This window comes from Meriones unguiculatus, chromosome 16 (assembly GCF_030254825.1).
Source record: "Meriones unguiculatus strain TT.TT164.6M chromosome 16, Bangor_MerUng_6.1, whole genome shotgun sequence".
NCBI classification, from domain to species: Eukaryota; Metazoa; Chordata; class Mammalia; order Rodentia; family Muridae; genus Meriones; species Meriones unguiculatus.
In genome coordinates this window covers 10,623,246-10,637,645 of record NC_083363.1, presented here as the reverse complement: position 1 = coordinate 10,637,645, position 14,400 = coordinate 10,623,246, and the positions used below count along the sequence as shown (strand labels likewise).

The window sequence follows — 14,400 nt, the reverse complement described above, 5'->3', positions numbered from 1 at the left end:
CACCCAGACTCCCCCGCGCGCGGCCGGACCAACAAGGAGCGCTCCCATTGGCTGGAGGGCCGGCCTCGTCGGCCAATCGGCGCGAGCGCATGCGCCGCTTGCTGGCTGGGTCGCGCTCGCCGGGGCCCTGTGAGCTGTGACTCGGCGCGCGTCGGGGTCCCCGCAGCTGCCGCGCTCCGCCGCCTGCAGGACTCACCGGTTTTGTGTTTTGTTTTTTAAGATTGTCTCACGGGCGTTGTCCGAGCTGGCCTCGAACTTGTGGCCGTCCTCCTGCTGGCGGACGCCGTCACACGCTTCCGCCTGCAGCGTTTTTTGAAGTGCAAGTTTGTAGGCTAAAGGCAGGGCACTAGAAGAGGGGCATTGCTGCCAAAGGCCCGGGGCAGACATTCTGAATGACGGAAACCCGGGCGACAGGCAGGCAGGACTAGATAGGGAGCTGGGACTTTCTCCGTCGTTATATTGCCCGGGCCTCTCCTCTTCTGCCTGGCCAGGAACTCGCAGAGATCGGCTTGCCTGTCTCCCAGGGGTAGGGATTAGCGGTAAGCAACAAGGCCAGACTGGAAGAATTAGAAACCCAAATGGTTTAAATACAGAAGGGCGAGGGGTACACCCAGCTAAGAAAGGGGTGTATCGAAGTTGGAGTTGAAAAAGCTCGACGCCAGGAGCTCCTGAGGAGTAGTAGTTAGCATCTTGGGAGTAAATAAAACACTGTAGGGAGGAGCCCCCCACTGCTGGAATTCATAGTGGCACAGTACCCCAAGGATGATTTCAGTAACTGAGGGGGTTGCAGAGATGGCCCAGCGAGTAAGAGCACTGGCTTCTCTGAAAGAGGACCCTGGTTTGAATCCCACCTGGCAGCTCACAACAGGCTGCAATTTCAGTTCCAGAAAAATCCGACGCCCTCTTCTGGCTTCTGCTGGCACTGCACAATGTTTTGCACAGACAAACATGCAGGCAAAATAACCATGCACATAAAAATTTTAACAATGAATGAATGTTACAGCCTTAAAAAACAAAACAAAAAGAACACATATTCAAAGAGTTCAAGGTTTAAGAACTTGTTTAAAGCCGGGCCTAGTGGCCCACGTCTTTAACCCTAGCACTTGGGAGGCAGACGAAGGTGGATCTAAGTGAGTTCAAGACCAGCTTGGTCTACAGAGTTAGTCCCAGGACAGCCAGAAAGCCTCTATTGGTGATTGACTTTAGCAACTATGTGGACTCCACAGAACAAGATTCTCAATTTGGTTTTCATTGGCACACACTAATAATACAGATCATTAAATGTCTGCTTGGGAGAACAGTACCCTTCCTTCCTTCCTTCCTTCCTTCCTTCCTTCCTTCCTTCCTTCCTTCCTTTCATCTTTATTCATTTTACATCCTGGTTGTAGGCCCTTTCACCCTCTTCTCCTGGTCCTACCCTCCCTGTTTCCCCTATCCCCCCATTCCCTACTCCTTAAAGAAGGGGAGTAACCATTCCAGCATATCAAACTGCATCAGGACTGAGCGCATCCTCTTCCCCTGTGGCCTGGTGAGGTAGCCCTACCAGGGGAAAGTGGTCAAAAAGCAGGCAACAGAGTCCATGTCAAGAGTCAGCCCCCTTTCTAAGGAACCTGTTTGAGGACCAAGCTGCCCATCGGCCATGTCTGTGTAGGGGGCTTAGGTCCAGTCCATGCATGGTCCTTGGTTGGTGCTTCAGTCTCTACAGGGCCCCTGGGCCCTAGTTAGTTGGCTCTGTTGGTCTTGTGAAACTCCTGTCCCCTCTGTGTCCTTCTATCCTTCTTTTCACTCTTCCATATGGCTGCCTGTGCTCCACCCACAATGGTTGGTTGTGGGTCTCTGCATCTGTTTCCATCAGCTGCTGGGTAGAGCAACTCAGAGGACAGCTGTGCTAGGCTCCCTGGGATGATGTGCCTGTCAAGGCTTGTACATAACCGAGAATTCTCAGCAGAGATAAAGAGAGAAGTTCCTATTAGAGGGACTGGAGAAGGTCCCCAAAGCCCAGCCAGACCTATTCCCTGGCCATCACAGCACTCTATGGACTGTATGCCCCAATCCATCCACACCAGAGCAGAGGAGCCTCAGCATATCAGGGTGTTCCCAAAGCTCCAGGCAAGACTAACTGAACTTGCCTAGAAATGGTTATAGAGAGCACACTCCAGGCTACACCAAAATCTCACCTCCAAGTTGAGTCAGAGACATGAAAACAGGAAACATACCATTTCCATTATCAAACAAGTCCATTTTTCCTAAGCCAAATCCAATGTCCATGATGGCTTAGAATGTCAAAGAAGGATGTAATAAGGTAAAGGAACTTGTGTTTAATTGATGTCTCTTTGTCTAACATAGAAATGGGGAACAGCTATTGTGAGGTCACCAGGATTTCTTCACGGAGAAGCACCTGAAACTGACACCTACCAGCCTATGACTCTGCTAGGAGGTATCTTTGGGAAGAGCAGCCAGGTCACCCTCTGCCATGCAGGTCTGGTATAGCAACTCTGCAGATATCCAAAGGGCTTAAGACTATAAGGTCTTGGAGTATTAGTGGTCAGGGACCTTCCTTGCCCCTTTGGCTTAGATACAGTAGGATGTCAACAATGGGAAATGCAGTGGGAAGAGGACATTCCCTCGTTATTCTCCAGCCAGCTGAGGAGGCATTTTCACTCTCCATGTGGTGCAGAGGGGGAATGAGGCTGAAAGATTAGGTGACTTGCCCAGGGTCAGACAGCAATGCACTGGACCATACCACCATCTGATTTCAGGGTGTCACAAAAGAAACAAAACCTCATGGATTTCTGAAGGCACAAGCTGAGGGAAGGCTTTCAAAGGATGCTTGGGGGATGTCTTGAAGAACAAGAATAACTTGAGCCCATTCCCACCACCTTCCCTAGGAAGGACAGAGCTAGCAGCAACGCCCTCACTTGCCTAGGGGTGAGATATCCTCCCAAGTAACATAAGGGCTACCTGTTGGTACTGGTTTTTTAACTCTTTTATTTGGAGTTCCTTCCTTCCAACCCCCCCCCAACCCTAGGTAAGAGAGAAAGGTTAGAAGGGAAAGGGGATTGAGATCTCTTTAGTCTTAGTTCCGGCTGGTTAGGTTCGTCAGGTTCTTTGGGGCAATACCAGTCTCAGTCATCAGGATGCCTAGCAGTCCAGCAACAGCAAGCAGCAAACGGCAGCGGTGGAACGAGCGAGCAGCCTTCTTCCTTCTCCCTGTCCGTATCCTTGAAGCCCTTGCTCTCTGGGATCTCATATTTGTACTCTCCCTCAGAATTCCACTAACTCCAGCTGGCAAAGATCACACGCCTCTCCGAGCCCACACAAGATGGTTACCAGCTGGCAATGACAGTGCCCCACATGAGGCAATTATCAGCTGTGGACAAACTAAGGCAGTCCCATATCCCACACTTGGGATAAATAAATATATATATATATTTACATAACATAACTGAGTTTTTAAAGAAACCAAAACTTCTACAGTTACCTATCCTCTGCAAGTTCTTCACACCTCACATCTGGTCGGTGCAGCCCACCTACTGCATCTCACCTACATAGTTGTTAGAATGTGCTCTACGAATTGGACTCTGGTCCAGAGGCCCTAGGACTATATGGTCCTAGTAAGGATATGATCAGTGCTGGAGAGATGGCTCAGCAGTTAAGAGCATTGCTTTCTCTTCCAGAGGTCCTGAGTTCAATTCTCAGCAACCACTTGGTGGCTTACAACCATCTATAATGAGATCTGGTGCCCTCTTCTGGTGTTCAGGTGTACATACAGGCAGAACATTGTATACATAATAAATAAAATCTTTAAAAAAAAAAGAGAGAAAGAAAAAGGATACTATCACCATCAGCCACAAACCTGGAAGCTGACTTCGCCTCCCATTATCTCCCAATCCATGGGCAATCTGCCTGCAAACCCTGTAGCTAGCACCATGTTTAACATGACTCAGCCAGCTGCCCTCACCCTGCACTACACATTAATAGTTGCCTCACCACAGCCTGGGAAATAGGTTAAAATACGAGGGAGAAACAAGGCTCAAAATGAAAGAGAACCCAGCAGTACTACTCAGAAACAGGAAGCCTAGGCAAATACCACTGGAAACTAACTTTATTAGCTTGTAGACTATAGAGAATAAAAAAACTTAATTTTATGTTTCGATGGTGTCCTAAAGGTGAGGATGAACAGCGGTCTGACTACGCAGTGAAATAGCACCCACCAGTGTCTGTGGGCTGTAAACTCCATATAGAACACCTGGAAAAGGAAGAGACTTCTCTCGGGCTCCTCACCCCATGGGAAGGGTCTGAAATACAAAGCCATGTAGATGGGGCATGGGAATAGCAGCTACTCAGTTTCTCTCTCTCTCTCTTTCTTTCTTTCTTTCTTTCTTTCAAGATTTATTCATTATTTATATAGTATTCTGACTACATGTGTGCCTGCAGGACAGAAGAGGACACCAGATCTTGTTATAGATGGTTGTGAGCCACCATGCATTTGCTGGGAATTGAACTCAGGACCCTTGGAAAAAAGAGCCAGCACTCTTAACCTCTGAGCCACTTCTCCAGCCCCAGCTCTTCAGTTTCTAGTAGAAGGAATTTCCATACTTGGCATGCTAGCAAAGCGCACAGTTCCAGTGAGGAATCAACAAGAGTCAAGGTATACAGTGAAGCCCTAGGGATGGTCCCTGACATGCAGCTGGCCTTATCCTCCAGGCCAAACTCAGCAGTCAACAGTGATAGCCCAGGGCAAAGTGAGGATTCTCTTTCCACCAAGCCTGGCCAGCTGCTTTCATGCCCCCAGTGGTCTGTCCGTGGGTACAGAAAGCAGGCCTTCCAGGCTGAACCAGCTATCAGTAAACATCCAACAGCCCCAGGGACAGGAAACACCCTTTCTGCACTCATAACAAATCTCACTTTCTAGAGCGTCCAGCATGCCAGAGAGGGGATTACAGAAGCAAAGAAGTCATGTTGGGATTATGTTCTTTTCATTTATTTGCTCTCATTTACTTACTCATGAGGCTGGGGAAGAGAAAAACAAACTGCAGTGAAGCCACAGACAAATATGCAAAAGAGGTATTTGACAGTGGTATTATCTATCAGGCCACAACTCTGCCAGGAGGCCTCTCTGGAACGGCCCTGGACAGGCTCAGCAGATGCCCTGGATTCTTTCTTTCGAATCACAGAAAAGTCATAACAGTTCCTTTCTTTCCGATCTGCCAGGGCTCCAAGGGGAAGAATCGGATAATTATCCTTCGGAAAGAAAAAAGAGAGAGAGCAATGTCAACTCCTTGGCAAACTCCTTATCTACCAAGGTCCCTGTCAGCCATGCCAGGATAAGCTCTCAGGCCAGGCCATATCAGCCCATAGGGTGTTTTCCCAGTCTGCCCACCCCAGATCCTTACACCAGGACAGTCAAGTGCCAGAATGGCTATCCATGGGCCCAGGACAGACCTAACAATGGCTTCAGTAAGTCTGCCCTGTGCTCGGTTGCATATGTCAGGCTGTGTATGAGCTGACGGTCCTCCTACTTCTAACTGCAGCCCCCTACAGGCATGCCCAGGGTGCCAGCCGTTTAGGTTTTAACCAAAACCCAGCTCAAAGCGAGGCGCAAGTGAACCCTGATTCAAATCTGTGGAATCAATGGTTTCTCATCCACAGAGATCAGAGGAAGCATGGGGGAGGGGGGAGGAGCTGTGCACAGGACTGACACCTTCGGGATCCCATCTGTAAAGTTGGTCTAATGCAGTTATCTACCTCATAACGATACCAAAGAGGCACACAGAAGCCCTGGGAAGCATTCGTAAGCACCAAATGGGATAATGGATATAGAACGTGAGGCTCTGTCTCCCTGACTTAAGGATGGAGTTGAAGAGTCACAAGCAGTGGCCATCACCAGCTTTCCTGAGCCAACTAGGACTCCATTCTGGAAGGTTCTTTCAAACTTAATGCCTGTTGGTCCTCAGGAGCATGGTTTAGGCTCAGGAATATGAGACTTAACTCTTCCTTCAGAGTGTAAGTTTCTTTGGGGGGATGGCATGGGTGGTTGGCTACCTTCCTGGAGATAGGTCAATTCCAGGTTTACCTTTGTGGTAGCCCTCAAGTCAAGGTGTTTAGATATCTGGGCCAATGGCCTTTTCACCTCCCTGTTACTCTTCTGGAGCCTTTTCTAGTCCAAAGGTCTCTGCCTCAGGACATAACCAGATTCCCTCTGACCAGCCTGGAAAAGGTCTCCCTGAAAACCAGACACCCTGGATCAGAGACTATGGCTCGATTGCTTTCTGGAAGCAGCAAATAATGTAAGCGCCCCCAACCCATCCCCTGCAAACTCGTATATACAAGACGGCTCGGGGTCAGAATCACTTCGCCAGACGCAAAGCAGTCCAAAATGTTCCCTCACTAGTCTTTCATACCGGTCCTGGTCCAGGGAGAGCTCCTTGGTGAGCAACTCGAAGAAGCGGGAGCTGTGGCCGCGGTTCTGCTCCGCCGTGCCCACAACACCGATGGAAGAGACCAGAAGGTGGGCGCAGGGCTCTGTGGATCCCTGTATCATCAAGGTCATGCCAGGCCGTATTGTAACACTCACGCGCTACGGGGAACGTAAGAGTTAAATCCTGAAGCTTGGCTGGACAGGACCGGGCTGGCGCCGGGTAGGCGCACCAAAATCTTAACGTGAGGGTCCAACGGTTTGGGCACTGACCAGGAACCCTGGTGGGTCACCTCAGGGTCACGCCTGGGAAAGGCGACCAGGAAGGGGACCCGGGGGAAGGAGGATGGGACACGGAAGGTCAGAAGTTAGGAGACGGGTGGGACCCCTGGGGATAAGAGAAGGGGTCACTGGGAGGTCCCGTCCCTAGCCCACAATTGGGCGCGCCCAGGGCTCCCCGACCCTCGCTCACGTCTTCGGGTTTGTCCAGGATGTCGGCGGCGGCCGCACACAGCCGCTTCTCCAGCCCCGCGGGTATGCGGCTAGCCGGCAAGTTCGTTTCCAACTCAATGAACGGCATGTTGGCGGCCGAGGAGAGCAGACGCCCGGAGCCCGCCGAGGTTCCAGAAGAGGGGTGCGGCTCGGGGAGGAGGGTGGGGAGGAAGGGCACAGCTAAGTTCCTCATTGGCCCGGAAGATTCGGCACCCCGGATTGGCTGCCAAGCGCTACGCCTCTTCTGTAGTCACGTGCGCTGGCTCCGAATTACCCACGTGCTAGCTCCAGCGCCTTTGGCCCTCCCAGCCGGCAGGGGTCTCTGGTTCCGTCTGAGCGCCCCAGCTAAACACCAGCGACGCAATACATTTCCGTAGGAGACGTCGCACCGCCGAACAGGCTTAAAAGTTTCTTGAATGACTGTGATCGTTACAAGTTCAGTATGGGGACCGCACTTTGTTTGAAGAGTCGTGAGACCAAGTAGTTCCTGTGAATGACCTGTGCCTAGGCAAGACCCTAGGGCAAGAGAATCTCTACCTGGTCCCAAAGGTACCTGGACTTTGTAACCTCTCCTGTGAGTGGCGAATCACTGTCCACCAGAGGGTGGCAGAGCTATTCAAAACAAGGCAATCTGGCCTGGCGGTTGTGGGACAAACCTTTAATCCCAACACTCTGGAGGCAGAGGCAGGCAGAGCTCTTGAGTTCGAGGCTAGCCTGGTGTACAGACTGGAGTTCTAGGACAGCAGGGCTACACAGAGAAACTCTGTCCCAAACAACCACTATGCAATTTGTCCAACTACACATAGGAAATTCTAAGCGTGCATACTAAAGAAGAGGGAAGCAAATGGCCTGAGAGACTCAGCAATCACTCTCGTTTCTGTTAAGTTTATTTATTGAGTAATGAGCATAAGAGGAGTCCCACGGCACAGATAAAGTAGCTTGACAATTAAGAACCACAGACATGCAGAAGACAGTAATCAGGGTTAGAAGGCTTGGAGCAAGAATTTGGGAAATCAGGACATATCCAGAAACTTCCACCCCTGCAAGGACCATGATGAACCCAGCCCTGTACCCCACCTATGGCAAGCAGCATCGTCCCAAAGGAAAGAGAACCGTCAGAGGACAGAGGCCTTTCACTATGTCCCCATCTGTGACATGTGCCCAATGCAAGGATCATGGATCCTGCCTGCCAGAACTGAGGGGTCACATGGTGTACACAGGCACACACACGAAGGACACTGGGTAAAAAAACACAAGGGCATGGGGGTCAGTGTGAGAGCAGGAGAGGGGGTGGCACAAGGCTCAGCAGTGTGTAAAAGTTTCAAAAGAAAAGGAACGTGGCCAGTTAAGTGTTTCCCGGGTGTTTGCCCGTAGCTCCCTCCGGAAGTCAGGTAAGGGCTGATGTGAGAGCTGATGGGATGGGATGTGGGGTGGGCACACGGAAGGGACCCTGCTGGTGCCTAGAGGAACTTGTGGACCGGAGACTCCATGTCCTAGTGACAGCCGCAGAGACGGCCACCAGTTCCCTTGATGGTTTCACCCTCCAGGCTGTTCCCTCAGTACAACAGGTACTGCACCGAGAGCTTCAGCTTCTCCTTCAAGGTCGGGTCCTTCAAAGGAGGAATATCCTTGGCCTTCAGGACCACCTCGTGGGCCTCCTGAAAGAGGCTCTCCCCCACTGCCTCTTCCACACGCTGACGCCACGCAGCCAGTTTGGGTCGGCCCTCAAAGACTTTGCAGCCGGCACTGACAGGCTGTTGGGAGAGGGAGCCAGGTAGAGAGAGGGGTTAAGCATGGCCTGCATCAGTATCCCCCCCACCCCACTACATTGTCCCCTCACTATGAGTGAGATGGCCCTCAATAAGCCCACAACAGGTGTTTATGGTGCTGCTTTCAGAATAAGTAACCGTCAAGTGCTCGGTCATAAATCAGGCGTTTTATGTCACCCCTGCCAAGGCTTAGGAAATACTTGGGGAAAAGTGGAAAGAATAAAAAAGCCTGAAGAAAAGAGAAGGGAGTCATGTGAAATGCTGACTTCCAGGCAGGCTCTGCATATTATTGGGCCCGTTAGTGTCCTGTCATGGAGGGGCAGAGGACACTTGGTGTCTCATTATCTGCTCTGAGGATAATGGTTGTTGGGAGAGGGAAACATTTTCTTCAGCGGCTACTTGGTAAGGTGCCCATGCTCCTATAAACAAATCCTCACCCATCCTCCAGAGAGCTCTGGAACACACACACACACAAGCGTGCAATAGTAGAATGGAAGCTAGCAGAAGAGAGATCAAAATACATTATGTATGTGCTTTGCACTTTCTTATGACAGTGTGAAAGTGTCATGGTGAAACCCATTATTCTGTGCAATTAAAGATATTAATGAAGCGTTTTAAAATTCACTTTATAGATGAAGACTAACACTCTGAGGGAGAAGTGACTCATGGAGGCCCCAGAGCCAGAAATGCTAGCATGAGCAAGGAGGATCCCCATGCCCTCCCAGGAGCCTCCAGCATTCGGCAGCCCCCCCCCAACTCCAGGGCACTCACATGCATGAGCTCTGTGATGGCCACCAAGTCTGCCACAGAGATATGGGATCCTGTGAGGAAGGCCTGGTCCCGCAGGAATTTGTCCTCCAGCACCTGCAGGCACCCATCCAGTTCTGCCAAAGTGGAGGCCAACATCTCAGGGGGTACTGGCTGCCCCAGGAACCTGGGGAACATCATCTGACAAGCAAAAAAGGAGGTCTGGCTCCGGCCAACATTCACCTTTGGTCCCACTCTTCTCCACCCACCCATCCCAGTTCTCAAGCTCCTTCCCTGCTCTCTTCCTGCATAAAGTCATCCATGGCTCTCCATTGCCCTTAAGACCAAGACCTCAACACAAAACCCTCCCGATTGTGGTGGCTGCCGTCCCATCCCCACCCTGGATCCACGTCTGCTCAAGAGAAGCATGGTGGTTGATCCACAGCTGAAGGAGTTACTGAGCTGAAGCCAGTACCCAGGACGGACACCAGTGTGAAATGAGGACATTTTTGTGCTGGAATTCTAAGATCTCCAAGTTGAGAAGCTGGAAACAGGACTTTTCATCAAAACTTTTTCTTTCTTTCTTTCTGTTTGTGCAAACAAGCACACACTGGTATTATTTTGTGTGAATGAATGCACACTGTTTGTGTGAATGAGTGCACGCAAGCTCCCATACGCACGTATGCATGCCCTCTCTCAGCATAGCATGCTTGTGGAGGTCAAAAGACAGCTTGCAGGAATCGATCCTCTCCTTCTACTGCCTGGGTCACAGGGATTGAACTCAGATTGTTGGGCTTGGTGAGAAGTGCCTTTACACCCACTGAGGCTGAAGGGCCCAAGCAGCTGCGCTGTAGCAGCTGTGCTGCCATGATGGGCTTTATAAGATACTGTAGGCCTGGGTTTCTGCTTCCTGGTAACGTTCCCACAGTTGTTTAGATCATGTTTCTATTTCTCAGAACATGAAATTATAGTCCATGGAAATGAGATACAATAACTCAATAACCTCCATGAAGATCAGAAACAATGATCTAGTGACCACCCTGAAAAATCCCTAAGCACTTGATCAATCAGACTAAAGGTTAGTTTAAAGCCTTTGCTTAGTCAGAATGCTATTGGTACCTGGCACTTTCTGTTAGCACTCTGTTCCCTGGGCACACCTTGTTCCTTGGACACTCCATGAAGTCCCCCCCGCCCCATCCCCTAGATCAGCACCAGCCAATCAGTTTGTGACAGGCTTGCTTCTGCTAAACGTGAACCAATCACGGAATTGAAAGCCCCATCCCTTGCTCAAACCATAATAAAAACCCAGCTTTGCAGCTGCTCAAGGCTCCCCTCCCTAACCCACTGTCGGATGGTGGGGAGCCCCAGGTCTCCTGGTGGTCTCTGGGGTCTTTGCGGTCAGGGAGCACCATCCCTGGTGGCACCCTGGAAGTGATCCTGCCCCTTGTCCCCACGGCTCACCTTCTGCCACATGGCTCTGGTGCAACAACTCCGCAGGGCTGTGTGCTGCCAAGACAGGTACTCGTCTACACGAGCTCGAGCCTGTAGGTCCTGAGGGTACCAGTGGTCAGGGGCATTGTACTTTCTACTCAGATAGAGCAAGATGGCCACACTGGAGGGATGCAGGGGGAAGGAGAGCATGCCCTGGTCATTCTTCAGCCGCCTTGGTCTAGGACCAGGGAGTCTTGTACCTGAATTTCCACATGGATTTCCTACCCAGCTGGGGACCCTTTCAAACACAAGGGGGATGGGAGCTGGCCTCGGCTCAGACGTTCCGGAAGCCCTTACTCCCTACAGGAAAGGTCAGAGCCCTTCCCCATCCCCACTAGCCTCCTCTCACTGCTGTGCTTGCCTCCTTCACCCCAGCAGGACTGGCCTCAGCTCTGCAGCCTGTACCCCCACATGCGGTCTAATGTCATGGCCTTTACCCTTGTCCTTCCAGCTAGAACAGGCTTCCTGCACACCTGGCATATCAGTACAGGAAATTCCTGCTTGCTTAGCACCTCCACAGCAGGCTTCTATCTTATATCTCACTTGAATCCACACCCTGAACCTGTCTCTTTTCCACTATGCTCTCTGCCTGTCATGTGACTGTCAACCCCCACCCTGAAAAAAAAAAAAAAAAACAAAACTGAGTCCCATGGGGACCCAGATTCTGTCCTGCTCAAGCTCCGAGGACAGACAGTGACCTGCGTGCTCAGCAGATGGCAACTGAATTCAATGGGTGATCCTCTGGCCTTAAGAGAAACAGCTCTTCCCAGGCTCTGTGGTAGATGTGGTGCTTACAGGGCCTGGTATGGCTTCCCTCTCTTTGGCACTGTCCTTCCTCCTGAGGGCTGGCCTAGCAGGGAAGGGGCCTGGAAGAAGACCAGGCTCCCTCCCCCATGCCCCAGCCTCAGTTTCCTCCTCTGTAAAATGCTGGGGGGGAAGGAAGGAGGCATAACACGTCTTCAAAAGTCCCATCTCAACACCAGGTACAAACTAACCATCTACCCTGGGGTGAACGCAGAAGCCATGGTCCAAGTTGTTGGCAACGGGCCCAGACAGGTGGTCTGCCCCACACAGCTTGGTTGCAGGCCAGGAACGCATTACCTCTCTGCCAAGATGAAGTCCCCATCCTTCAAAGCCGGCACCTTCCTCAGGGGGTTCACCTGGGCGAAGTCGTCGGAGTAGTGCTCGCCTGCAGAGAGACCAGGGAAATCACAGATGAGGACCCCGGGGCTCCTCAGGGTCTGCCTGCCCCCTTCCCTAAATTTAGGCACCAGTTTTCCACAAGAAGCCTCAGTAAAGAGGAAGCCACCACAGTGGCCAGGAGAACACAGATAAAGATCATAAACTCATTTGCCTTCAACTCTGTGAAGCCTGGGTCAGACAGAGTATCCACTTGGGTCTGGGAAACGGGTGGTTCTGTATAGTAATGGCCCCTAGTCATCCTAATGCAGACACCCAGGCTCACATTCCCAGGCTCTGGCCCATCCTTCTATCACAGACAAGAGCTCAGTGGGTTCTGAGCAGGCTAGGGGACCTGCATAACCCCCATCAAGAGCACCAGCCCTCCCTAGTCTTGGTTCTCAGCTCAACATGGCTCTTGCCAGGAACAAGTGTCCTGCTCAGCCACTTGGTCTCTAGCAGCACAACGCCTCTTCCTCTTCTGTGCCAAGCCCTCAGAGCTCCCTCCTCACCTGGGGCTCCCAGGTCCAACACACTGCCTCTCTCCCAAACCCCATGCCTAAGCCAGATCTGACAGTGCCAGGTCGGCCATGAGTGGGGTCAGAGGGTGTGTGGTGAAGCCAGGTTCTAGATCCACCTCTTTCCTTCCACTGAATGGACGCCATCACCTCTGTCCCATCTCCATGCAGCCCCTGTCCTGTGGCCCAAGTTGGAAGTACCAAAGACAGCCAGTGGGAGGAATTGGCTGAATAGGGTGTTCTAGATTCTCAGCTTGGCCTTGGCTCGTGTCCAGCTGTAGCTCTGACGCCACTGAAATCAGCACCAGTGTCTAGTTTTATCTCTCTCTCTTTTTTTTTTTTTTTCAGACTAACCAGAACATTCCAGCTCAAGTGAGAGTGATGGCCTCTCCCACTGCCCTTTCACAGAGCAGTGACTGGAAACCTCCATAGAAAGGAAGGTGGGGTGTGGTGCAGGCCTATAATTCCAACTACTTGGGGAACTCAGTCAGATGGATCACCAACAGCTCATTGATTTTCTGCAGTAAGAGAACAACAGCTGGACAACACAGCAAGTCTGCCTCCAAAGGACAAGCAGAGAGAGGGCTGGGAGTACAGCTCTGTGGTGGCGGGCCAGTAAACACGCATATGCACACACACGCACAGGCCCATGCACAAGAACGGCAAGCAAGCCTGGACGCTGGAAGGAACTTGGCTCTGCTGCGTAGACAAGCAAGAGTCCTCAGTGGAAGACCACACACCCCCAAAATAAAACAACCCTTTTCTACCCCAGGGTGCAAAAATACAAGATGGGGATTCCCTCCCCGCCCCCCTTAGGAAATGAGTTAGTTCAACTTTTTTTTTTCTCTCTCTCTCCAATGCCAAGAGGTGAGATTTTCAAGCCCTGCCTCCCCTCCTTGGAACCAGAGCTTCCCCTGCGCCTTTGCATCTGGTATTTGGAAGGTTCTTTAAAACTCTACAGCTGACAACTGATACAACCGCTTCCTCAAGGGAGAGGCTGGCGTTTCGTCTCCAGTTTGCACACCTGCTCAGTGTGCAGTGGATGGGGGGTGGGGGGCTGGCGCACCATCCACAGGCTGCAGACTTCCCAGCCCGCCAACTGAGCCCACCTTTAAGCAACTCTATGGTACGCAGTTGGAAGGGGATGCCGTTCTTCTTGGCGAAGATGTAGACAGCGCGGCAGGGCTGGGACAGCAGGTCCAGGTAGAGCTCCAGGGTCATGGCGTGAGAGTGGCCGTTGGCAGACCTCTGAGACTGGGAAAACTGCCTCAGGTGACAGACTGCAACGGTGAGCAGGAACGGCTGTGTCCCTGGCCTCAGTGCTTCTTAGCCTAAACCAGAGCCCGATCACAATCTTTCCTCCCATTGGATGCTCATGAGAACTTTGGACCAATCGGCGACAGAGCAACCTGAACTACGGGTCCTGCTATGGAGAAAAACTCCTCCCTGTACTTCCAGGCTTCAGTCAAATGAGGATGGGAACATCCTAATGGAAAAGGGGACCAGAAGGGCGTTTCCATCGGTGAATTTAGGGGCAGAAAAGCTGTGCTGTCTGCCTTCGGTTCACTTTCCTTCCACTCAGGGAGGAGTGGCTTCGGAGACCCTTGCCTCAGAAAAGGAAGCCGGAAATGCAGCTTCCTCCTCACCCAGTTCCTTGGGCCCAGGACTCAAGTTGGGCCTGATATTTGGCCAAGTGTGCAAAGGTTAGGCCCATGCCCTGTGAAGACATGAGCTGGCCCTCCCCATTTTTATTTATTCCACCCCAGTCAATCCTCTTCTAGAAGCC

General features: G+C 51.6%; 2 protein-coding genes across 2 annotated transcripts; both read right to left on the bottom strand.

Moving 5' to 3' along the window:
• Positions 1 to 4,962: 4,962 nt before the first annotated feature.
• Positions 4,963 to 7,068, bottom strand: LOC110558689 (D-dopachrome decarboxylase). The gene is made up of 3 exons (XM_021653756.2): positions 6,891 to 7,068; positions 6,405 to 6,580; positions 4,963 to 5,244 (listed from the first exon to the last, which is right to left on the bottom strand). The coding sequence occupies exons 1-3, from the start codon at positions 6,996 to 6,998 to the stop codon at positions 5,172 to 5,174; spliced, it is 357 nt and encodes a 118-aa protein (XP_021509431.1). The 5' UTR covers positions 6,999 to 7,068; the 3' UTR covers positions 4,963 to 5,171.
• Positions 7,069 to 7,784: 716 nt separating this feature from the next.
• On the bottom strand, positions 7,785 to 13,993 carry LOC110558696 (glutathione S-transferase theta-3). Its single transcript, XM_021653765.2, has 5 exons — positions 13,724 to 13,993; positions 12,019 to 12,106; positions 10,888 to 11,038; positions 9,451 to 9,627; positions 7,785 to 8,664 (listed from the first exon to the last, which is right to left on the bottom strand). The coding sequence occupies exons 1-5, from the start codon at positions 13,833 to 13,835 to the stop codon at positions 8,467 to 8,469; spliced, it is 726 nt and encodes a 241-aa protein (XP_021509440.1). The 5' UTR covers positions 13,836 to 13,993; the 3' UTR covers positions 7,785 to 8,466.
• Positions 13,994 to 14,400: the final 407 nt, after the last annotated feature.

What these genes read in the sequence shown, in the direction of transcription:
- LOC110558696 (XM_021653765.2), bottom strand. Translation starts at nt 13,835, where the DNA reads ATGACCCTGGAGCTCTACCTGGACCTGCTGTCCCAGCCCTGCCGCGCT. An exon ending in CCAGAGCCATGTGGCAGAAG is followed by an intron (nt 9,628 to 10,887) that starts GTGAGCCGTGGG and finishes TTTGCTTGTCAG; the next exon opens with ATGATGTTCCCCAGGTTCCT. An exon ending in CCATCACAGAGCTCATGCAT is followed by an intron (nt 8,665 to 9,450) that starts GTGAGTGCCCTG and finishes CTCTCCCAACAG; the next exon opens with CCTGTCAGTGCCGGCTGCAA.
- LOC110558689 (XM_021653756.2), bottom strand. Translation starts at nt 6,998, where the DNA reads ATGCCGTTCATTGAGTTGGAAACGAACTTGCCGGCTAGCCGCATACCC. An exon ending in TCCTGGACAAACCCGAAGAC is followed by an intron (nt 6,581 to 6,890) that starts GTGAGCGAGGGT and finishes CGTTCCCCGTAG; the next exon opens with CGCGTGAGTGTTACAATACG. An exon ending in CTCTCCCTGGACCAGGACCG is followed by an intron (nt 5,245 to 6,404) that starts GTATGAAAGACT and finishes TTCTTTCCGAAG; the next exon opens with GATAATTATCCGATTCTTCC.